At 46.0% G+C, this 23,241-nt stretch overlaps 1 protein-coding gene across 4 annotated transcripts; it reads left to right on the top strand.

Moving 5' to 3' along the window:
• LIMA1 (LIM domain and actin binding 1) lies at nt 1–23,200 on the top strand. Of its 4 annotated transcripts, none has more exons than XM_066207558.1 (11): nt 1–97; nt 3,349–3,484; nt 5,386–5,431; nt 7,356–7,757; nt 11,953–12,064; nt 12,658–12,818; nt 15,090–15,194; nt 17,185–17,242; nt 17,496–17,608; nt 20,500–20,633; nt 21,013–23,200. In XM_066207558.1, the coding sequence occupies exons 2-11, from the start codon at nt 3,366–3,368 to the stop codon at nt 22,016–22,018; spliced, it is 2,256 nt and encodes a 751-aa protein (XP_066063655.1). In that variant the 5' UTR covers nt 1–97; nt 3,349–3,365; the 3' UTR covers nt 22,019–23,200. The 4 variants fall into 4 exon arrangements, with proteins under 4 accessions (XP_066063655.1, XP_066063656.1, XP_066063654.1 ...); XM_066207559.1 differs by lacking the exon at nt 1–97 and adding an exon at nt 283–335 and having other exon boundaries at nt 11,956–12,064; XM_066207557.1 differs by lacking the exon at nt 1–97 and adding an exon at nt 283–335.
• Nucleotides 23,201–23,241: the final 41 nt, after the last annotated feature.

The following is a 23,241-nucleotide window of genomic DNA, read 5'->3' as shown; positions in this document are numbered from 1 at the left end:
GAGGTGCAGTCGCCGGTTCGGCCGGGACAGGTGCGTTAGGACCCGTTGTTTCAGCTGCGCCAGGTGCCCTGGGGTGTCCCTGGTTCCTCCGAGATAGGTACGTGGGGCGGGGCGGGGCGGGGCGGGAAGACGACACACAGGTGCGGTAGGATGTGCCGGATGGGCCGGGACAGGTGTGCCGGGACCCGCCGGTTGGGCCGGGACAGGTGCGGTTGGACCTCTCCCACCCGGTTCGGCCGGGATAAGAGCGCGGGGCGGGGAGCGGGGCTGTTGGGACTTACCCCCTGGTAGTAGAGCTACTCGGAGCCGGACCTGCCGTGGGCGCTGGGCCGTGGGTGAGTCCGAGTTGTGCAGGGCGAACAGGGGCCCTGCTCCGCTCATCCGGGCTCGGCCTTTGCGGCGGGGGTCAGCGGGAGAGCCCCGTCCTGCCCGGCTTGGGGCTGCTGATCGTCCGGATAAAGCAGGGCTAGGGGCTTGTGGCTCCCGGGGCAGCGAGGGGCGAGGGGCCGCGCCCTCTGCTGCCCGCAGCCTCCGGCTCTCGGCGGGTTCGTGCCCGCGGCTGTAGCGTGGTGCCCGCGGGTGGCCCGTTCCCGTGGCCACTTGCATCTTGGGCGAGCGATTTTCTTTCAGGGTTTTTCCAGACAGAGGGATTTGTATCCTGTTGCTAAATTCTCGGGTGAAGTCATTGGAGGTGGATTTGATGTGTTGTGCTGGTTTATGGCTCAATCACAGTCCTTCCCTTGCCTAACATCTGGTGCACCTCTGGCATCCATGTCTCCCTTTCCATGTCCTCTGGACTCTGTGCCACCTTCCACAGAGCCTGCTTCCATTGCAGCAGGCAGAACATTCATAGTTTGTTTAAATTTTAGTATATATTTTCTGAAATTATTCTGAATAAACCATTCAAAAGGAGCAGTAAAGAAAGCTCAGAGATAACTTGAACACACCAAAACTGTTAATGAATGAGAAAGTGCTAAGAATGTGGAATGCCATAAAAATGTGGGAGCACAAGTTTCAAGGCATGCCAGAGTTCTGTTTCATGTCATTTCTAGTGACTGAGATTCCAGATAGGCTGCTTCTCTTTCCAGCTGAATGTCCTAGCAGCAGGTACTGACTTTTTATAAAGAGATTGTTGCCTAAACAGGCTAGATTAACTCAGTGTACCTGTGGCTTTGATGGAGAATGGCAGGGAAACAGAAAAACTCAACAGGGAGAAGATGCAGCCCTGAACAGGGCTGGTTGGAGATGCAGTGGGATGCTCCAGCATCCAGACCAGGGTTATTTTCTGAACAATTACATTCAGTTTTGTTTCTCGGTGTTTTACTGAAGTGTTCCTTCCGTGTGTCAATGAGCACCTGTTCCCTGTGCCAGGGGAGCTCTGATGAATGCCCTGCTCCTGTTTCCTGGCCACAGCTGACTCTGCTCTGTGAAAGGCCATTTAAACTGCAGCGGGGCCTCAGGTGAGCTCCCCTTGGCTCAAGATTAGTCATGAAACAAAGTTCATACTGTGGCATGACACAGCTCATTCAGCGTTGGTCTTTAACATGGACAGAATTCTTTTTGTGGGATTTTCCAGCAGTAAATTCTATCTGTAATCTCTCTGTGTGTATTCTGAGGCTCCTGGGGATTGAGACTGAGGGCTGCATCCTGCAGTCACAAAAAATACTGGGTTTATTTGTGTGTGCAATATGATTTTGAAAAAGGGAAGAGATGGAAATGAGATCCTTTGTCTTTTGTGGATGGTGATTTGTGCTGTTGTCACAGGCCAGTCAAATACAGACCAGTCTCAGTGCAGCCTGGATGGAGGTTTCCAGGGGACTTGGTGGTGCAGAAAGTGTTCAAAAAGGCAGGAATTTCAGAAAGTAACTCCAGTCTGGGTTTCCCTTGCTTGTTGGAAGGAGCTCTGTGTGCCTTTCAGAGGCTGAGACTTCAAGTAGCTACACCTGGAAAGGCAACATTGATAAGTGGTTTCAGTGTGTTTCACCATCCCCACAAAACCAACGTCACTTGTTTGCAGCGATAGTTCAACCTGAGTGTCTAAAAACTCCACCAAAATCACTGTTCTGATAAAACATGTCCTGTCGTGGCACGCTGTTCTCTCCAGGACATCAGAGGGATTATGGAATGTGAGAGAAAGGCCCATTCTTCCTGACTGCATCTCCCAGGACAGAGGGAACAGCACTGGAGAGGCTTCTCTGCTCCCAGGGCTCCCATCCCAGCACTGGGAGCTGCCAGACTCTCCCTGTGCCCCTGAATTCTCCTGGACTGAGGTGTTGCAGAGTCCCACGTCTCTGTCATTTCTGAGCAGGTGCATTCCATCCCTGTGAGGATTTTGGAAACCTTGTCTTTCCTCCCTTTGATTGGCTGTTTATGCCACATTGTCTGCAGGTGTTTCTGTTTATGTGTGACCAGTTGTCCGGCAGACCTGGACTCACACTGGATCCAGGGTTCCGTGACTGTGCAAATCCGTTAAAGGAATTAATGGAAAATACGAGGAAGAGCTCAGCCTGCCTGGAGTTGGCATTGCAGGGTCGTGCAGTTCGTGCCCTTGCCACAGGCATTGTGTGACATGGGACTAGGGATAAAAGAAAAGAGGAGAAAAGGAAAGGCGTTGCCCTACAGGCTTTATTTTTGTCTTATCAGCGAACTCTTTAAATTAATCTCCCCTCCTTTCCTCCTCCACAAAAGAAAACGATATGAAAAATAAATCTGATATAGTCTTGCTGGCTTCTGTGGTGAAAAGCTGGACGAAATCTCTTCCCATTTTCAGCAAGATGGGGTAGTCGGAGCAGTTCTTTGGGTAATTAATACTATTTAACTGATATTATGGTAACTACTGCAACAGGAGGGGCACAGCTGCCTCCATGAACACGAGACTTGTTTGAGTTCCCAGAGGAAACGCTGCTGTGCTGAGAGTGAACACAAGAGTGAATGAAAAATGTTTGTATAGTAATTACATCCTCTTAGTTTCGTAACTCAAACCCTCTTACATAAATGCCAGCACTTTTGGTTTGAAACCGGAACAAGAGAGGGCACTTTGGGGCTTCCTGGAGTTCCTCTGTGTGTGTGTGTGTGTGTTTGTGACACAGGGGTGTCACTCTGGCATCCACAGCTCCCCATTGTGCCCGTGGCTTTATCAGGGCACCATCTCAATGGCATCTGCAGAGGAAATTATAACTGTCATCTGCTGCCTCTTTAAAGTCAGTTGATGGACGAGATCCTGAGGGATTAGGATTGGTGGCAGTGGGATGCTGAGAGCACCTGAGTAGGCATGAAGGAGCAAATCACTTCGTGGAACTTTTCTGCTCACAGTTCCTGTTGCTGACACTGTTCCTTCCTCCCGAGCAGGGATTTGGGGAGATAAGATGGAGCCTTCCCCGTTCAATAGAAGGCAATGGACCTCCCAGTCTTTGAAAATCACTGCCAAAGAGCTTTCCCTGGTGAACAAGAACAAGTCCTCGGCCCTCGCGGAGAGGTTCTCCAAGTAAGTGCTGTGGGGCCAGGGAGCACCAGCTGTGTGTAGGTGACAGCTGGCACCTTGGGAAGGGACTGCTGCTCTCACAGTTGCTGTGCCCTGCACAGACATCCCGACAATCCCACCCTGTGCCTCAGAGTGTTGTCCAAATGCTCCTGGAGCTGTGGCAGCCTTGGGACCGTGACCTTTCCCTGAAGAGCCTTTTCAGCACCTGACCACTCTCTGGGGGAAGAGCCTTTTCCTGATATCCAGCCTAAACCTCTCCTGCCTTAGGTAGAAAAGGAGTTTTAAGCTTCCCTTTTTTCTGAGAGATGGATCAAGGGTTACACTCAAGCCATAAATATTGTATACCCCGAGAAAGCTGAGTGGTAGTAACTAATGCATTCCCTGGAAATGCTTCTATTTCCTTAAGGAATTTATATAGGCTACAGCTGGGGTTTTCAATGGGATTTGGGGAACTGAGTCTCCAAGGCTCTTGCTTTAATAGTGTAACAAAGTTTGGGAGTATTTGGATCTTGAGTGTGGGGCAAACTTTATGGAATCTACAGGAGAGGGACAGTTACACACCCACAGCTCCAGAGCTCCTCTGTGGCTCTCTGGCCCAGGGAGAAGCTGTTTGCTGTCACCACCTTGTTAAGGTAATTTATTCACTTGCTGAAGCTTGATTACAGAACCTGGTCATCTTGCTAAATGTTGATAATCCCTTCAAAAAGGCTTACTGGGAGTAATCCAAACTGCTATTCCTTAATCAAGTTGTGTCCCTCTACATAGGTGGGGTCAGTGCCTTGGGAAAACACAGTCCTGCTCCCTGGCTTTAAAAAGTGTGACTTTTTAAAGTGCTGTTAATTAAATATTTGCATGTGAAAACATTTTTCTCTATCCCATATAATCAATTTTGTCAGGTCAGAGGCACAAAAGGCAACAGCAGAGATTCAAAAAGTGCCCCATGCTGGGCTGACTCACAGAGTGAGGGCTGGGATTCCTCAGTTTTCCAGGTGCTGCTTGACTTTCATCTGTGTTCCTCTGTTTCTTTTTCCGGTATTGATCCCTCTTCCTCCAGCATCACTTTCTCAGCACGTTGTGTTCCAATTTGGACCCTTAATAGCACAGAGATGTGGGTTAGTGTGTTAAAGCGGAGTAACAGCCTGTAACACACTCACTGTTGTGTCAAAAGCAGAATTCCACAGATAAGGAGAACAGAAACAGCCTTTGCCCAAGCAGACACTGGGTTCCTTCTCTCTGAAAGGCGGAACTCTCCTTAAAAAGGCAGAATTTGTCACTAATTTTCACGTTTCAAAGGCCAAGTGCAATCACCCTGTGCAGTGTAGTAACCAGTGAGGACTGTGGAGGGACACCCAGCAGAGTACAGGTTGCTGGGAGTTTCCTACAGCTCCTTAAAGGACTTTGATTCATGATCCAGGGTGGCTTATCTCCAGAGGGCTGTGATGGCTCAGCTGCTCAGGAGGCAAGTGCTGAATGGGGGCAGTTCCCAGCCCAGGGAGTAAAATCCACTGGCACTTACGGAGATTTTTGGCATGTGCCAAGCTGGAATTTGTTCTGGTTCAGCAGCTGCTGTATAAAGAGCTGAGTTATTCCTGCAAGGGGGCACAGCAGACAGCTGGGTGGCGGAAACAATACAGCTATTCCAAGGTAAACTGTCTCTATTTGGGAATCAGAATGCTTAGGGAATGAAAAGTATTAATGGATGTTATTGTTGTAAACTGGGTGACTGGAAATGTGTCTGTCACTTGGCTTTGTGTTATTTGCTGCTGTTAGTCCAACCTCTTGTTTTAGTTGATCCAAGGGGTGCACAGGACCCTTGGTGGGGGAAGAAAAATCTCAGCTGTCTTCAGGAGTATTCAGTATTCTGGTTAAAACTTGGGTTTTGTTTGTTTTTCACTCTCTCAAAGGTATCAGAAAGCTGCTGAAGAAGCCACTGCTGAGAAGAAGAGAAGTGTAAGTGTTTTGTATAAGTGTTTGTTTCCTTGGGAATAAGCACAGCCTGCAGTCAGGATGGATCACCTGCAGGAATATTGCTGTGACAGTTGATTCTTGGAATATCAAGATTGCTCCTGTGTGTCCTACGGAAAACCTGGATTAGACATAGGGTTTGCTTTTGCTTCATGCTCCATGCTTTTCCCAGTGTGGAGGGAAGGAAATGAAGTTTCTTGCCCAAAGCTGTGTTGAATCACCGATTCTCTCCTAAGCAAAAGGCAAAATGAGTTAACCACAAGCCAGGAATACCCAGCTCCTGTTCTTAGCTGCAGGCACTTGTGTGGTGCCTTTTCCCTTCTTAAGTATATTTAAAAGTGCTTAAAAGGAGCCTCCAAGCCTCCCTGAAGTCCAAAATGTGTCTTTGAGAGCTGTGGGATCTTTTCTGAAGTGACTTCCAGGGCTGCAAATGCCCCAGGATGAGGCAGCACCAACCTTCTTGGTTCTGTCACAGCCCCACATTCCTTCCTGTAACGTCCATTGCGTTCAGGGGTTAGGGAACCCTTGGCTGATGAAGGTTGCAGGGCTTTGTCCTGGTCCTCAGGGTAATTTGTATTTTAAAACCAGTATTTTCACATCTATAGGCAAGTTGCTGCCTTGATTTCTCTAATGCCTGGGGAGCTGCTGTTTGGGATATAGATGGGATAAAATAAGCATTCTAAAAATTACTTTTCAGTCTTAAATTTTCTTCATTGCTTGTGTCTGTCAATCTTCCTGTGATCAGGGAACAGGCAATCTCAAGCAGGAAGGATTTTGTGTTAGGAAGCGTGCTGGGATTCCAGAGGTGTTCCTGTAGAAACCTGCCACACGATTTTCAATATTTCTGTTCCATTATAGCACTTCCCTTCTAATTTTAATACTTTCTTTTCAATACAGTCAGCAAACACAGCGATTTTTTTTTTTTTGTAAAGTGTAAGTGGATTCAAGTCAATTTGCAAAGCAGCGTTCAAATTGTGACCAGAAGAGTAATAGGGTGAGAGACTTAAATCCCAATATAGCCACTAATGCCGGTTAATTCCTGTAAGCCTGGCAGCCCTGCTCCACTTGCAGTGAGTTTGGAGTGGTCTCTGTAAGGGAGAGACAGGCAACATGCAATGGTGGCAGGTATTGGATTTCAATGGTTCAGACGTGGGCTGGGATGTTGCTCTGGGGAGAGGGAAGTGCTGGAAGCAGCTGGGTGTGAGGTGATGCTGCTCTGGGTGCTCCCTCGGGGGTGAGGCAGCACCAGTGACTTGTGTGTGTGTCCCTAGCAGTGCTTTCGATGGGTTGAGCGAAATAGAACAAAAAATCCCAGCAAGTTACTGGTTATTTTTAACCTGGAGCAGTAGGATGTTTGTTGTGGGTGCTTGGCTTGAGCTTTGGCTTTGTGGTGTAAAATCCTGGGCAGGTCTTTGGGAACTGAAGTGTTGCTCTTATTGGAGAGCAGAAACAGGTAACTCCAAGGATTTAATGGTTTCTGAGAGCTAATGTGCAGCTTTTGGAAGGCCTGATAGCTGTTGTCTTCTGAAGACACTGCAGCATTTGGCACACCAGCCATCTCCTATGGCCGCTTGTGCTCCTGTTCCCTTGTTCTGGGACTGGAGACCCTCCTTGTGTGGATTTGAGTCCCATTTCCTTCATATGTGGATTCAGGTCTTTTGTGTGGCATTTAACTCCTGGAGTTTGACTCCCTTTTGCCTTATAAGGCCATTCCTGTTTGCTCACTTCCTGCCTTACTCCTGACTTTTCTCTTCTCCCCCCTCCTTCCTTCCCTATCCTGGATGCTTTCTCCATGTGGCACAGCTGTAACTATTCACAGCTGGCCGGGAGCGGGGATCGGTGCTGAGCTTCCTCCTGCATGGAAAGGAAGCGCTTTGGAGAGCTGGAATTAACTCCTTGCTCTTTGCAGAACACAGAAAACCTGCCCGCTCACTTTACCAGGGGGAATCTGAGCGTGCTGAAGAAGAAGTGGGAGAATCCGGTGCTGAGAGCGGAGGCTGCGAAGGAAACGATCCGGAGCAGCTGCGCTGAGGTGAGGCACAAGGTCGCGACCGGCCGCGCCCCTTCGCCATCCCCGGGGGCTGGAGTTGCCTCTGGCCAGCAGCAGCAGAGTCCCGCTGGTGACAGCACAGAGCCCCACAGCCACCCCCGGGAGAGTGGCAGCATGGAAAACTGTGTGAGAGAGCCCCGCGGAATGGAAAAGCCCGAAGCCAGCGAGAGGTCGGAGTCTCCGGGGAGGATCGAGAAGTACAACGTGCCCCTGACCAAGCTCAAGATGATGTTCGAGAAGGGTGAAGCTCCTCAGTCCAAGGTAAGGATCTGTCCCTCCCAGTCTCGGAGAAACTAAAGCTGCTTCCTGCGCGGCATCAGGAAAATCCCGGGAGGGAGTGGCTCCAACTATTGACTCCGCAAATATTGTGTTCATTGTTTTAGTGAAAACAGAACATCGTGGTGTTAGTAACTTACTCGAGTCACACAAGTATGTGCAGGGTGCTCGGAGTTGTGGCAGCTCGTGGTTGTTCATTGGAGTAAAGTGAATTTGCTTTTGATAGGGTTCAGTGGAAGAGGGGAAAATAAGTGTGGAATTTATTAAGTTTTGTAAAGTAAGTCGGGATTGTTTGTGTCTCGTGCGCAGATTACAATGAGTTACGCAAATGTGAATTGTATAAAATGCATATTAGGTATTTATGTATTTTTTAATACACGAAAGATTAAGGAATTGTTTGAAGTGAGCTCAGCAATCAGAACTGTTGCAGTCGAAATGAAGCGCCGAGTGAGTTTTTCATCTGTATCAGTGTGACTCGCCCAGACTCACTCACACACACACACTGAGATAATCTCATCCTTCCCTCGCTTTTCCCTCATCTTTGTGTCTTACAAAATGTTTCTTATCGGAAAAAAAAAAAAAAATCCTCACAGAGGGAAAACGAAGCCGAGATGGCCAGAGCAGCTCCTGCCCTCACTAGTTTTGACTTGCAAATGTTCAGGGCTCGCATTTTTCTTCCAACTGCTCATGAAATCTGATCCCACATGTGGACTGCAGCCGGCGTGTCCCGGGGGGAATTGCTTAACTCCAAAATGAGTTGCATATGCTGGGGACTTGCAACACAGTCCCGAGGCCTCGATGCTGGTGGATTTTCCAGTTTTCTCATCATTTCCTCTCCTCCTGGCTTTGTTTTACTGCGGGTGGTTTTCTTGAAGTATTGACTAAAACAAACACATTTTGGGCAAAAGTTGTTTCAAAATGTAACAGTTTAGGACTCAGAGGAGCAACTCGGCGTTAAAGGGAATTTTGGGGCCTGCGTGAAGTCATTTCACAACTTGAATTTTTGGAGTCTTTGTCATGCTGTGAGAGCTGCCCATGACGGACCTTCCCTGAACTCTTGCTGTAGGATTAATCACTCAGGATTCCCCAGGAATTCTGCAGATGTGCTTCGAGTAACCTTATCTCAGCCTGGGGAATAAATTGTTTTGGAGCTGAGTGAATCTGAAACTGATAGTTTGTCAAGTTTAGCAATTCAAACCCTGTTGAAAACCAACTAAACCCAGTAAATACCATCCAGGAGGCACAAAACTGGTCGGGTTCAGTTCAAAACCCTTGTTCCGAGTTAATCTGTTACGGCAGAAGGGCAAAGGGATGTTCTGAAGTTTAGATGTGTTTGGAATCGGATTCCTCGTTCTGGGAATTGATCTGTGGATGGGAGGGTTGGGTCAGTCAGTGCAGAGAAGGGAGCTGGGTGCTGTGGGGAGCCAGGTGTGGCTCAGTGATGTGGAAGCCACGACAGCAGTGCAGCTCTGCAGTCGCCTCTCCCACTTATTTCCTGTGCTTTTTCCTGAGCGAGGCTTCATGGAACCGTTTTGGTGGAAAATTCCTTTCTGTCGTTGAGTCTAACTGTAAATTCAGCTGAGAGATGGCAGTTTTCCTTGGACTTTACTGAAGACTTGATGTGTTGGTGCTGTCAGAGCTTTGCTGACAAAACCTGTGTGTGAACTAAGCAGCACCACGGCTGGAGGCTCGTGGCAGTGCTCATAAATCAACTTCCATGCTTGCTGGGCAGGTCTGGGGCAGGGATTCGGGTTAGAGCCTGGATTTCCTGATTCCCTCTCCCACTCTAAACAAGCCTACTCTCATTTTCAGGATTGTAAGTAAAATCTCATCATTTATTCACTCTGATCTTGCTCTGTCTTCTGCAATAGATAGGAGGCAGATCTTCTTTTATTGCATTTTCATGGAAACAAACTGCTCTAATCCCATTAGGAGCAGGCACAGCAGCCTGGATTGGTTCAGCACTAAGCAAAGACTGGAACTGATAAAAGACCCGATGTTCAAAGGATTCTTCCTGTAAGTGATAGTGAAAGCACGCCCAGGGGGGAGGAGGATCAGATCTGCAACATTTCTGAAAAAGTTGTCTCCAGGCTGGTTTGTGTTTTTCCTTTAAGGCAAAACCTGCCTGTGGTGTGTAGGCGACCTTGTGGCAGGGTCATGTCTGACACAGGTGGTTTGTAACGAAGTAGGTGTACCTTTGATTTGGGTTTTTGCCTAACTCTGTGCCCCAGGCAAAGCTTTACCTGTGCTCATGGTGCTTCTGCACTTGCCCAAGTCTGAGAGCTTGGGGCTTTTCACACACGAGGCATATTTCATCTCCTTTCCAAAGCAGCAGCAGCTGTGCCCTGGGAATTGTGGCCCAGCCACAGAGGGACAAATCCCTAAGGGGGTTTCCTCCATGTGAGAGGAGTTACCTTCCATGAGCCATGATCCTGCTGATTCCCTGCAGTTGGTCAGCCCATCAGTTGTGATGGGGAAAGTCCCCCATCTTCCCTCTGTTTAACACTTCTTTCCTTTTACTCTGCTTTTGTTTTTCCCCTAGATAAAATTGTCGATATAAAACCTACACATATTTGTAGGATATTTGTAGATTTGCTCAATATTTGTAGGTTTACTGAAATATCCCTGACCTCTAAAGCGTTTGGTGGTTGGGATTTTTATTGTGTTTGGCAGCTCACCCACAGAAAAGCTCTTCAGGTGAAGTTGTATCACCTGCAGATGTGAGGTGGCAGAGAGCAGGAGGAGGAGCTGGCAGGGCTCTGGAGTGGAGCACTCTTTAGCTGCTTCTGCTGATTGAACTTTTTCCTGATGGACCCTTTGGACCCCAAATTTCTGAGCTGTGAGAACCCCAGGCTTGTGAGCTCGGGGTGATGTTAAAGGTGACTGAATAAAATTGACTCAATAAAAATAATCTAAGAATAGTTTTCATGGAATGAAGGCTCTGCAAGTCTTTACAAGTGTGCAGGCAGTCCCAGACCTGAGCCTATTGGTCAGTGCAGGACTCGTCAGAGCTAAAGCTCTTTTCCAGTAAGAAAAGTTACCAAAGTCTTTAAACCACAGAAACTATTTCCCATGCTAATGGAAAATGAGGTTTCCCAGCTGCATTTTCCTTTCCTGGTGAAGTTGCTGTTTGTATGGAAAGCAGCCTGATTTTTCACAGTGATTGTCTTACACTGCAGTTCTGCGAAAATAAAACTTTGGAATTTCCTTCAGTTTGGTGACCAGCAAATAAGAAAGTCGTTGGAACTGAGGGGGAATGTGTGGTTGGAGCATCTTGCCAAACCTGCCTTTTTCTCTATATTAGCCTCAATCTGAATTTCCAGCTGTGATTTAACTCTTTCTAGAGAAGGAACAAAGGTCCAGCACCTTCTAGGATTTTGTAGGCTGACTTTTAGCTGTGAATACATCCCACCTTGATGGAGTCCAGTTTAACTCTGTGCTCACTAACTTTTATCAAAGCTGCAGAAATTTCTTTTTGTGCTTTCTTTGGTTGAGATTTAGATTCTGAGGAGTTGGTCTCAACAAATAAGAATAAAATCTGATTGAGGCAGCCAGAGCATCTGTGTGGTGCTACAGGACACCCTGTCCAGCTCTGCAGCAGAGAGTGATTATCCTGGAGATCTGAGAATATTTATCTCTAACACTCTCCTGCTTAAGCTTCAGCCTTATCAGATCTAGTTAGGGAATTATTTGGTACCAAATGCATGAACTATCCAAATCAAACCAAATAACTCTAGATAACTTGTATTACAATACTTTTTCTGTGGCTGAAAATGAATGCACATTTTTGATAAGTGGTTCCTTGCATCCTTTTTCTGATGTTAAATCTTCATGCAATGACCACGACTATTGGTTTCAACAGAAATTGCATGAAATGCAAAAATCTATACTGAAGTTTTGTGTATGTGGTGGGAATGACCTAAAAATCTGATTTTTTGTGGTCCTCTTCAACCAAGAGAACTTCCAAAGGGCACCGACTGACCTCTTCAAGAAAGCATTTCCCAGGTGACAAAGGGTCAGGTACTCTGTGATCAAACTTTATATTGCTTAAATAAGATGTCACTTGCCAGACTTGTTCATTCCAGTAAAGCAGCTTTGCTAGTGACACCTGTGCCTCTTAAGGGATTACCCAGAGCAAACCCTGTGTGTCCAGGCAGCTGATGGGAGGGTCTGTCCCCAACAGGGCCCCCGGGAGCCGCGGAGGGCGGCCGTGGGCAGGAGGAGTTCGGAGAACAGCCTCTCCTTGGAGGACTGCGATGCCGCCCAAGGAGAGAGGAGCCATGGCACAGCAGGTCAGGAAAACCTCAGGGCTTGGGGGTTTGGGTGGGTTTGCTTTGGGTTTTGTTCAGGAGATAAATCTGCTTTATACAATGCAATAGAAATTTCCCTGGAGGTGTCCAAGGAACAGCTGGATGTGGTGCTCAGTGCTCTGTCTGGGCGACAAGGTGGCGATCAGTCAAAGGTTGGATTCACCAATCTTGGAGGGCTTTTCCAATGTCGAGGATTCTAGGAAATAAATTTTGCCCTTCCAAAATGGAAGGAAGTGCAGCCACTGTCCAGCTGCAAAGCCCATCAGCATCCCGTTTAATTAGTGAAGCCTTTCTGGGGGTTTTAAACCATTCCACTCTTAAGCATGGGAAACCAGGGCACAGGGAATAACCAACAAGTTAAGGAATGCAACCTATTCTTTCCTATATCTCAATCCTAGAACTAGTTTTAATAGTCAAGGTAGTTTAGGAAGCAGTGAATAGACAGTCAGTGATCCTTCTGCCTCCTTGCCTCAGTCCTCATCCCTCCTATGGCAATATGTTTATTCTCCCCAAGAAGGATCTTAGTGAGTGTTCTGAGAGTTATCCCTTATTCATGTTTGGTTGTTTTTTACCAGGGTATCCTGTAGAGACCAGTCCAGGACTCAGCCCAGACAAGGCAGAGGCCAGGAAGAACCTGGACATGCCCCGTTTGTCAGAGACATCCATAAAGGACAGGCTGGCCAAGTACCAGGCAGCTGTGTCCAAGCAGGGCAGTTCCTCAGCCATCAGTCCCATGGTAAGTCTCGGTTTGTGTGGAAGTGAATTCAGTCCCAGCCTGAGCTTGGAAAGAAGATTTTATGGAAACCAGGCTGCTTGAGGGTTTTGGAAAATAACTGTGCCCATAGGAGTAATTTCTGATGAAGAGTTGCCTCTGCATACTGCAGGAAGAGATAAGTATATTTGCATCTTCCTGGAATAATGTTGAAAGTTTTCCAAGGAATTAATTGTTGGCACCCTGACTGAGATCCTTCTGAAGCATAGTTGACATTCTTTTTCTTTCTGAGTGTCTGTAGCTCTCGGCATGTTTGTTGTTTTTGTTTAGAAAAAAAAACTCAATTCCATGTTGTTCATCAGCTCTAAGCTGTGGGAAACTGAGGCACAGTGAGATGAAGTGACTGTGTCACACAGTGCTCAGAACTTGGATCTCCTGGCCTGCAGCTGTGGGATCTCCAGCTGGTTTTCCTCGCTTTTGCTTTTCACCTTCCTTCAGGATTTCTCACCACTCTGAATCCAATTAGACTCTTGCAGTGCATGAACCTCTGCCTGTTTTGCAAATATTTGACCAGGAGCTGAACAGTTAATGAAGTGTTACAGCTGAGAAGGTTTCGGGAATCTCAGCTTTTGTTAAAAACTGCTTAGGTACATTTGCTGGAAGCTTCTGATACTTTTGCTGAATGGTGGGAACTTACATTGCTCAAGTATTACTTTTATTAACCAGAGTAATAGATTTGAAGAGGAAAGGCCTTTTTAAGTTGGGAAACTTGCCCTGGAAATGAGAGCCCAAAGTGCTGGCTCTCCCCCTGAGGGGAGCCTGCTTCCCAGGAGTCTCTGTGGAGATCCAAGGGCCTCTTCCCAGCTCAAATGATTCCTGAATTTCATCTGCTCGTGGGTCAGGTTCCCCAGCTGTGGGAGGAGGGACAGTAAAATCTTCCCTGCATGAATGGAAAGTCCTTGCAGCCACTGCAACAAATCTGATTAACCTAATTGCCCATTTCTGCCTCCCGTGACTTGCCTGGGCTCATTTCCTGATGCCTTTTCCAGTTTGGGACTCAGAGTGGTGGCTGAGTCACTAAATTCTGTCCTGATGACAGGAGATCTGCCATTTTTCCAGAGGCTCCTGTTTGCAGCTCCCCAATGCTCTTCGTTTAGTGTCAGTCCGGCCTGATGCTCTCAGGATGCCCCATCTGGGCACAATCTCTTCTCATTTTGACCTGGCATGTGGATGAGGGCAGTGTGAGATGGAACAGACAGGGGTTCCTGAGACCGGTGTTTGCAGTGCCTCTGTTTCAACAGCAGCCCTACCCTTGGGATCTTCTCCTTCTCTGCTGCCAAAGCATCCAGGGCTTTTTTTTGCTATGGAAGTGTGGTGTTTGTGCTGCCCTTCTCACCTGGGCTACAAAGGAAAGCCAGAATCTCTCTTGGGAACAACTTTTTTAGGGCATTGTGGTGCAATAAGGCCTGGATTAAACCTGATGGACACTTGGTTTGAGTAGGGGTGAGGAACAATCAGTTCTCTGTGTTGGAAAGGGAGGGAAATGTGCTGAACAGCAGATACAGAGATCTAAGCATTAAAATTCCAACATTCAGTACAAACCTCTTGGATGTGGTTGGTTTTGTGGAGGTTTGGTTCCAAGTGCAGGAAGAGGCTGGTGCTGGCATGTGGCTCCTCTTCTTTCATGTCGCAGAGAAGATGCCTCATGAAAAGCACGAGGCTTCCAGTGATCTTGTGTCCTGTGGCAATGAAAGAAACACGAGGTTTTGCTGGATTTTATTGGTTTTAAAGTCTGAAAGATCCTTCTGTGACAGTCTTAAGTCAATCTATCAAGAGCAGAAATCTCAGGAAAACAGTCAGGGTTTTGACTAGAATTGAAGCAAATGTGGGATTTGCTTTTATGTCCAATTCTGTTTAGCAATTACACTGTACTTTAGGCAGTGCTTGTCTGGAAATATTTGTCATTCCAAGTGAGAAGTTAACCTTTCTTGAAAAGGAAGATGTGGATTGAGCAGGGAATATTTAGGAGTTGATTTTAAACAGGGATTTGGAAGAAAAGGGCTGCTCAGGAAAACACTGGCATTACCTCCATAGAGCACAGTAAAATTCTACAGCCCAATCTTTTTTCTTCATTAGAATATGTCACTTAACAAGTGTCTGTACATTCTTATGGCCCTTCCTTCAATTACCACTCCACATACTAGAAAAACAGTTTTTAAAACATTTCAAGAAAAATAGCAAATATTTTCTTAGGGGAAAAGAACCTGTCAAACTTTCCAGTGCTTTGTCCTATAGAGTGAGATTCAAGCCAGTGAGAGTGAACTCAAGAATTACAAATCTGGGCAGAAGGAGAATATGGCACCAATTGAGGACTCCAATGCCTGTCAGGATGGGGAGAAGGTAAGATGTCCGTGCTGGTGGAGATCAAGTTCTTGATTTTAAGTGGAGTGGGCTGTGGAAGCACAGCTGATACACTGGTTCCATGTTCCACATGCCATCTGGGAACTGTACGTGAGCAGCTGATGCAGATTAGTTACATGCTGCAAAATTCCTGTTTTTTTAAATTACTCTTTTTAGACTGTCTCTGAATTATAAGACAGCAAGTGTCTGTGGAAGAGAATGTCTAGAGATCAGTTTTCTGGGAGAGTTTTTTCTGTCTTGGTAGGTTTGTTTTATGGTGGGTTTTTTTATAAATAAAAATCCACACCAATTAAAAAAAAAAAACCCACATGAGCAGCTTTGTGTGACCCAAGTCAAAGGAGTTTGTCACTGTTTCTTCTTCATTTAGTGGCTAAATTTTAGGGTAACTGAGAATGGCCGTTTGGGTTTGTTCCTGGTTTTGAGCTCCAGCTATAAATTGAGACTCTGTAAAGTGGACTCGAGCATTTGTTCCCTGAACTGGGGACAGCAGACGGGATAAAAGTAGCTGAATAATAATTGGGGTACTGTGTATTCCATCCAGGCTGAACACGTGGCAGCTTAATGCCAGGAGGGCTTTTAGAGCTTTTCAGCCTTCTTTGGGCAAGGGGCCAAATCTTTGCTTTCAGCTGTTCCTCAGAGACAGCTGAGCAGTTTCGTGTCTGACTGGTCCAGGCTGCTTCCTGCTCCAAGGTGAGTTAATTAAAAGAGCACCTGTTAAATCAGAATATCTCCCTGTTGTGAATGGAAGATTTGAATAAAATTTCTTGTATTCAGCTGTAATTGCGGAGTTACTTGTTGAGGTGTCCAGGTGCAATGAGAACCTGAATAGAGAGCATTGTTTGGGAGCCAGGATTGTCCTTTGGAAGGGACGTGGTGAACTTGGAAACGAGCCTAATTAAAACTGCTTGTCGTTAATGTCAGAAATGGGAATCCTCTGGCAAAAAGGAAACAAAAGACACTTCACTCTGTCACTTTTCACACTGCACCCGTGGCACATTCAGTAGCCAGGCGTGTGTGACTTCAGCAGCCTCAGAACACGTTCATGCTCTGCCCAGGGACACTGGGCTACAGTTCTGGTTTCAGCAGAGCAGAGGATGTTAATACATGTAACTTATCTCCTCGTTACCTCATTAATTTACAAATTTCAGTTGCTTGCAATGGATTTTTCAATCATTAAGGTGAATTAGCGATGATTTACAGTTAATCTTGTTACAGTACTTTAGTTCCTCGGTGTAGCTACTTAAAACTATTTGATTTAATAGCAATAGTGCCAAGTGTAATAGAGTTATACATCAAGAGCTTTATCTGTAGCAGGTTTTGTTCATGGTTGCACACTTGATCATCTTAAAGGTCTTTTCCAAACTAAGCAATGCTATGATTCTGTTTAGCATTTGAAACTGGTTTAAGTCCAACTCCCATAGTTTTTTAGTTACTAATTTGTTTCTGAAGGAGGATAAACAAGGAAGCTCCGGCATGTTTGTCCCAGCCTTGGAACAGGCTTAAAGTTTGACAAAAGGTTTTTTTAATTCAGGTATTCTTTTTTATTTTGGTTGGGTTTTTTTGGGTTTTTTTTCCCCAAGAGCACAGTCTCTGCTGAATGTCTAAACAGCAGATATTGGTCAAATGTTGGAGGGAGCCACGAGGTTTCCAGTAAATGTGCTGCTTGGAGTCAAGGGATTTGTAAGTGAGAAAACGTGGGAGGAACCTCAGCAAATCAGCAAAGGTTTCTGAGGGTTAATAAAGGTGTACAAGGAAGCACGTGTGAACCCTGTGAGGGTGTCTGCCTTGCAGCAAGGACTCTCTTGACACTCAGCTGGACCCTTTTGTGCCTCAAAAACAACGCCTTTCCTGAGCCCCTCAGGTCTCTCTCTCTGTCTCAGTGCTCAAACTGCCTGGTGCCTTCGTGGGGCCATGACTGTTCAGATCTCAGAAGGTCAGAGGTTCTTATTGTCTCGTTTTTTTCTTGCAGGTTTCTGTAGGTGAGAACAGCTTGTCTTTGCACTCTGGTCTGCTGGAGGATGGCCATGGTGAGCCCTACCAAATGATTAATTAGTAAAAATCGTCTTGTACTAAAAATCTGTCCTGTTATAAGAATTTCTTTCACGTTTAGAAGTTCATTTGCAGCTGTAATTTCAAGACATTTCTAACTCCTTTTGCCCTGATTGAACACTTTTTAAGTGTAGCTCCCTCACCATTTAACTGGGACTGATAGTCTGGTGGGTCTGGCAAGCATAAGCTGCCCACAGTTTAAAGCCATTGTAATTGTCTTTTCTCCCTCAGCTGGACAGTTGGAGAGCGAGGCAGAAGCTCAGAAATCTGTCAGCTCAAAGCAGCAGAACCTTGGTGCTAAAGCAGCTGGGCAGACAGAGGCCTCCCCACCGAAAGCCGTGAAGGTAACGCAGCTCTTTAGTCTCGAACCCTGGTGAAGGTTAAAATCAACTGATGGCCCTATTTAAAACTGAAAAGCCTAAATGTGCTTAAGCAGAAAGGTCTGGCAGTAACTGGATCAATACCTGCCCCATCCTCATCAGTGTGTGGTTGTGAGGGCACTAATTCAGGATGGAAAAGCGCCTCAGAGCAGTCAGGTGTTTTCCAGGGACTGGGTGGGAGTTGCTTGTGTCTGTTACACCCCTGTGACACAGAGGCTGCTTCCCTTCAGTGTGGCAGAGCGGCTCGAGCAGGGGATGGTCTCAGGGCTTGTCTGTGCTCCTGGAGACGAGCCCTGAGGTCCTGGCACTGATCTCCAGAGCCTTTAGCAGGCTGGGATTTGGCTTTGTTGTTCTTCCAGATGTTCCCCAGGTAACTGCAATTGGTAGTAACTTTATAGTAAGGGCTCTGTGATGCCTGACTCCATAAAAATCAGGTTTGGCTTTCTGAGTAGTGAGTCTTTGATGTTACAGTTTCTTTAGGGAGTGATAAAGCAGATGGAGAATGTTGGGACAGGGATGTCTTTGCTAATCTGATTAGATAACAAATGGCAACACTGGACATTTTGTCAGGCTGTACTTGCTCATCACATGTGTTGTCTGGGGTTGGGATGCTGATTCCCTAGGCTGCCACACACTTCCTGGCTCACTCCTGAGGAAACAACTGGGCTTTTGTTGTTTTCCCCATCTTTGGGAGGAGCAGTCCTAAGCTCAGAGACTGGGAAGATCTGGCTTCCCAGTGTGCAAGGGAGAAATGCCGCTATGGGAAATTTGAGCTGCCGGTGACAGTTGTGTGATCCAAGTCTCTGACACCAAACGTGCACGTCCTGATGCTCTCAGCTCTCTCTTGATATTATCAAAACCATTTTAGCCTTTTGCCCAGTTACTGCTTTAGATGCTGCACTGTGTGAGATAGAAGCTTCTGTTTATTCATGCAAGGTTCCTATTTGTCTCTTCCAGCTTTTGTCTCCTGTTCTTGGTTCCTAACCTCTCCTCCTGCCTTCTGCTTCCCTCCTAATGTGAGCTCAACTCTCAGCTTTCTCTCAAGTCCTCTTTATACTTACTGGGCCTCATCTTCCTCCTGTAGCTCCTATTTGTAGTACCCTGGGAAGGAATGTCTGTCTCTTCACAGCCCAAAGACATAGGGCTCATTGTATGCAAGTAAGTCCCTCTCCTTGGATGGGGATGTGATTGCAGAAGTAAGTGCCAGCACTGTTGTCTCACCATGCAAAATCAATGCCCTCGTGCAAAACTGAGCTTTCAGGGAGAAAATATTTTCATGGGCAAGCAAATTGTTGCTGCCTTGCTCCACGTGGCAAGCATGGGTGATTAGATTTTTCTTTGCATCAGTAAATCTCTTTTTTAAGATTTTGTTTAGTGACTCAAGATTTAGAGTTTTGGCAGTGCCTAGGAACTGTGGATTCTTTTTCAAAATGTATTCTGAATTTTGTTAGTGATGCTGTCATCACTGGAACTTTAATTTACTGTAACTTCAAGCAATGCCTGGAAACCCTGAAATACATATTAAAATGGAATTAAATTGGCAGCAAACTTTAGGGTTGTGACAAAGTGACTTGAGCTGGCTCCATCTTCAGCAATCTGCCCTTACACACTGGAACTTTCATTCCTAACCATTGTTTCTAGACTGTTATAAATAAATTTCTGTGATTGTCTTCCTGTGACCTTCCTGTTTTTTCTTTAGCCATCAGATTTTTCCGTAAAGCTTTCTGTAAGTTTGTAGCAGGTAATTCTTTGCCAAGGAAAAGCCACACTATTTTATAAACACACGCACATATATATATGTCTGTGCAGACCCTGGAGTGGAGGCTGGGCTACTAAATCACTTGTAATCAACATGCAGCCTCAAAATGCCAATGTTGTGTTATTTAATTTATCCTGTAAAGTGTCCTCCCCACTGGCCAGTGTTAATAGATTTCAAGAAGTAAATGGCATCCAGTGACCTTTTCTCATGGACAATGTTCTTGCTTCCTTGATGCTGTCTGAAAACAAACCCGTGATCAGCAGTGACACTCAACTCCTCAGTGCTCAGGTTTATCCTTGAACTAAACCCTCAGGAAATTCAGTAAGCACATAAGAATTTCAGCTGTTTAACCTCAAAGCTCTGCTCACTTTGAATCTTGAGCAAGTTTGGGGAGTCTGCGAGTCCTGAAACCTGAGTGTGGTTTCTTTGGGGTAGAGTTGGGAATGTTTACAAGTGAAGTCAGGAGTGTTTCCTGCTGTTGTATTGGTGCTGAGACTATTTCCTCCTCTTTGAGAGAAAAGATTTAACAAAAATGGATCATTTCAAACCACTGGGCAGCCTGTTTCACTCCTTTCCTCTCCCACCCTGCAACCTTTGGGGCTATTTCAACTCTTCTGGTGGACAGTGTCCCTGACCATGGCAGGGGACTGGAGCTAGATGATCTTCAAAGTCCTTTCCAACCCAAACCATTTCAAGATTCTCTTTTTCTTCACTATTTTTATTATTTTGGTAAGTCTCACACCGATTGTTATCAACTGGAATGTTTCATCATTCTCCTATCAATAAGAAACTGAGGTTGCAGGAAAGGATGAGACAGCTTTGGGGAACGGGCTCAGTTTTAGTGCTCTCATTGTTCTTCCCATGTGATGCTTCAGCTGTGGGATTCACTGGGGTGAAATCTTGGCTCCCTGTCAAACCTCAGCAATCCCGTGGGCCTGTTGTAGTTTCTTGCTGCCCACCAGACCCCGCTGCACCATAATTAGAGAAAGTGACTCTCTGCAGTTCTTGAAAGTTCAGGAAGCTGTGCATGAACCCACGCCAAGTCCCCAGCAGCTGATGTGTTTTCCAGTTAACAAACTTTCTCTTCCCCCTGTAGAAATTCCAGTTGCCAATGAAGGAAACCTGTGTTGGGTGTCAGAAGACCGTGTACCCCATGGAAAGGCTCTTTGCCAACCAGCAGGTGTTTCACATCAGCTGCTTCCGCTGTTCCTATTGCAACAGCAAACTCAGGTATGCAGGCTGCTCCCTTGGCTGCCCACTGGGAAGTAGATTTTCCTCTCGCAGCTGAGGAAGGTGCTGCTCAGGCCTAAGCTGAGCTGGAAGTCATCATAATCCAGTGATTTGTGGAGGAGAGGTAACACAGGCCTACTTCTGCCAGTGCCTAGTGCACTTGATGCCATTTTTAAACTCTTAATGTGATTTTGCATGGGGGAGAAATGTAATATCCAGCTTTATAAAGAATTCCTGGAAAGAGCCCTACAAACCCTGAGGGCTGTACGCTTGTCTTTCTGAACATGTGGAAGACTGAAATGGAATCTCTTCTGTAACAAAACTAGACACCTGTGTCAGAGCCCCGAGCTCTAATGTTTGATCTGTGTTTCCCGAACAGCCTCGGGACGTACGCGTCTCTGCGGGGGAACATCTACTGCAAGCCTCACTTCAATCAGCTCTTCAAGTCCAAAGGCAATTACGATGAAGGCTTTGGTCACAAGCAGCATAAGGAATTGTGGGCAGGTAAAACTGAATGTGAAGAATCCCTGGAGAAAATTGTCCATGGTGTGAATGCACCAGAAACTCCACAAAGCCCAGGAGTAGAGGATGCCCCGATTGCAAAAGTGGGAGTTCTGGCAGCAAGTATGGAAGCAAAAGCTTCAGCTGTGCCTGAAAGAGAAGAAAGACCAGCAGAAACAAAAAAGCTCAGGATTGCCTGGCCACCTCCATCTGACCAAAGTATCCAAGGAAGTGCCTTAGATGAGGGCATCAAAGTACTCAAACCCAAGTGGCCTCCAGAAGAAGAGATTTCTAAGCCAGATGTGCAGGAGGATGTGGATCTGGATCTCAAAAAGTTAAGAAGATCTTCCTCGCTGAAGGAGCGAAGTCGCCCCTTTACGGTCGCCGCCTCATTTAGAACAATATCTGTTAAAGGCCATAAAACAGAGAACTCACCATCTCCTTCTAAGGAAGAGAGAGACACGTTGAAAAGGAGCGAGGAACTGGAGAGAGAGGTGCTTGTAGAGAAAAAGCAAAAGGAAAAGAAGGTTGAGCATAGGAACATCCAGAATGCCAGGGAGAAAAATGTGGAGGAAGAACGGGAATTGTCTGGGATCAAAACAGTAGAGCATAATGTTGTAGAGAATGGCCAGATGAATGCAGACACGGATGAGGAAGAACACACTACAGAGGAGGCAGAAATTCCAAAGGAAGAACTCCTTGAACCAAATTCTCCTAAACACTCCAGCTTATCCAGTGTTGTGACCGCTAAGGAATCATCTCCAAACCAGAACCGCAAATCCCAAGATGTCGGGTTTTGGGAGGGTGAAGACGTGGAAGATCTGTCTGTGGAAGAACAGATCAAAAGGAATCGCTACTATGAAGATGATGATGATGATGAATAAATTGGCCTTTTTACTAGAAAACTTGCTGCAAGGTGCTGGGCCTTTTGAAATGGGTATTTTTAGCTTTAACAAACAGCTCTCCTGGATGAAGTGATGCTGCACTGCACATCGGCATTAAGGGAATCTACGTACAAATTATCTCAGCTAGAAAACTCTGGAAGCTGCAAATTCTTTAGGTGCATGGAACAAGTGTCTGGCTGTGGGACGGCTTCAGCAGGTAGTGTCTGTCCCCAGCATGAGAACAGAGCTGTTCTCTACTGTCTTATCCCTTTGAGCTTCAACAGGTATTTCACTAACAATTTATGGAATTCCACTGTACTTGCCCCTGCTGGTGTGGGACAGGGCCTCTGGAACACACCAACTGTACCACTACAAATGCTACTGCAGTGCTTAGGGACCAACTTCAAAGGGACTTTCTGGCCTGCTTTAAAATGGTCACTTAATGCACTTTAATACATGGAAAGGGCACAACTGGGCTTTTTTTGTTTTTTTTTAATAATAAAAGCATTTCTGTGTGTAGTGTCCAACAACTAAAGCATCCCAACCTGCATGCAATGTGAATTTCTGTCTCAAACCTGCCTGTGATGAGTTGAGGAATCCCTGCACAACTGGAAGGGTGCCCGTTGCTGGACCACGTGTATTTCAGTGCTATCCCAGGAGCTGTGCTGGCTGCCAGGTCTCTGCAAAAGACAAGTGAACACTTTGGAGCAGCCTGCAGGGCATTACTTCTGCATTTCACATGCATTTGAAGTGGAGTTTTTTGTTTTATTGTCTTTTTTTTTTTTTTACTTGGAGTTCTTCATCATCATTTTAAACTGCAGATAAGATTTTTAAGGCCTTTTGACAACTCTGAAATCCTACTTTTATCAAGCTGCCATAAATCTTTTCCTTACAGCTGTGAAATTGTGCTGCATTGCAAAAATCTCTGGAATCAGTGACACTTTCCGATTGCCAGTGTTGAAGATCAGAACATTTTTTTTAACTTGACTTCGTTTATTTTACAAATAATAAAATCTTGGATTGGGGGGAGGAGGAGGCCCTTTTTTTTTATTAGCTTCTATTTGTACTGTATTCTCAAGAGAATTAGATCTTAACGATTCTTGAGGTGTAAAATATTCTGCTTTCTTAACAGTTCTGCTAACGACACAACCTTCAATAAAGTTTGGGTCATTTCTATTATAACTGAAGTGTGGATTCATCTTGTTTCACAAAGAGGGGAGTGT

This window comes from Chamaea fasciata, unplaced genomic scaffold, assembly GCF_029207755.1.
Source record: "Chamaea fasciata isolate MVZ Bird 193981 ecotype frontalis unplaced genomic scaffold, bChaFas1.0.hap1 SCAF_41, whole genome shotgun sequence".
Classification (NCBI taxonomy): domain Eukaryota; kingdom Metazoa; phylum Chordata; class Aves; order Passeriformes; family Sylviidae; genus Chamaea; species Chamaea fasciata.
The sequence above is the reverse complement of the archived record's forward strand: the minus strand, read 5'-3'. Positions and strand labels throughout refer to the sequence as shown.

Coding starts and splice junctions, on each gene's coding strand:
- LIMA1 (XM_066207558.1), top strand. CDS start 3,366: ATGGAGCCTTCCCCGTTCAATAGAAGGCAATGGACCTCCCAGTCTTTG. Junction 12,819..15,089: donor CCTCAGCCATCAGTCCCATG/GTAAGTCTCGGT, acceptor TTTGTCCTATAG/AGTGAGATTCAAGCCAGTGA. Junction 17,243..17,495: donor TCTGCTGGAGGATGGCCATG/GTGAGCCCTACC, acceptor TTTCTCCCTCAG/CTGGACAGTTGGAGAGCGAG.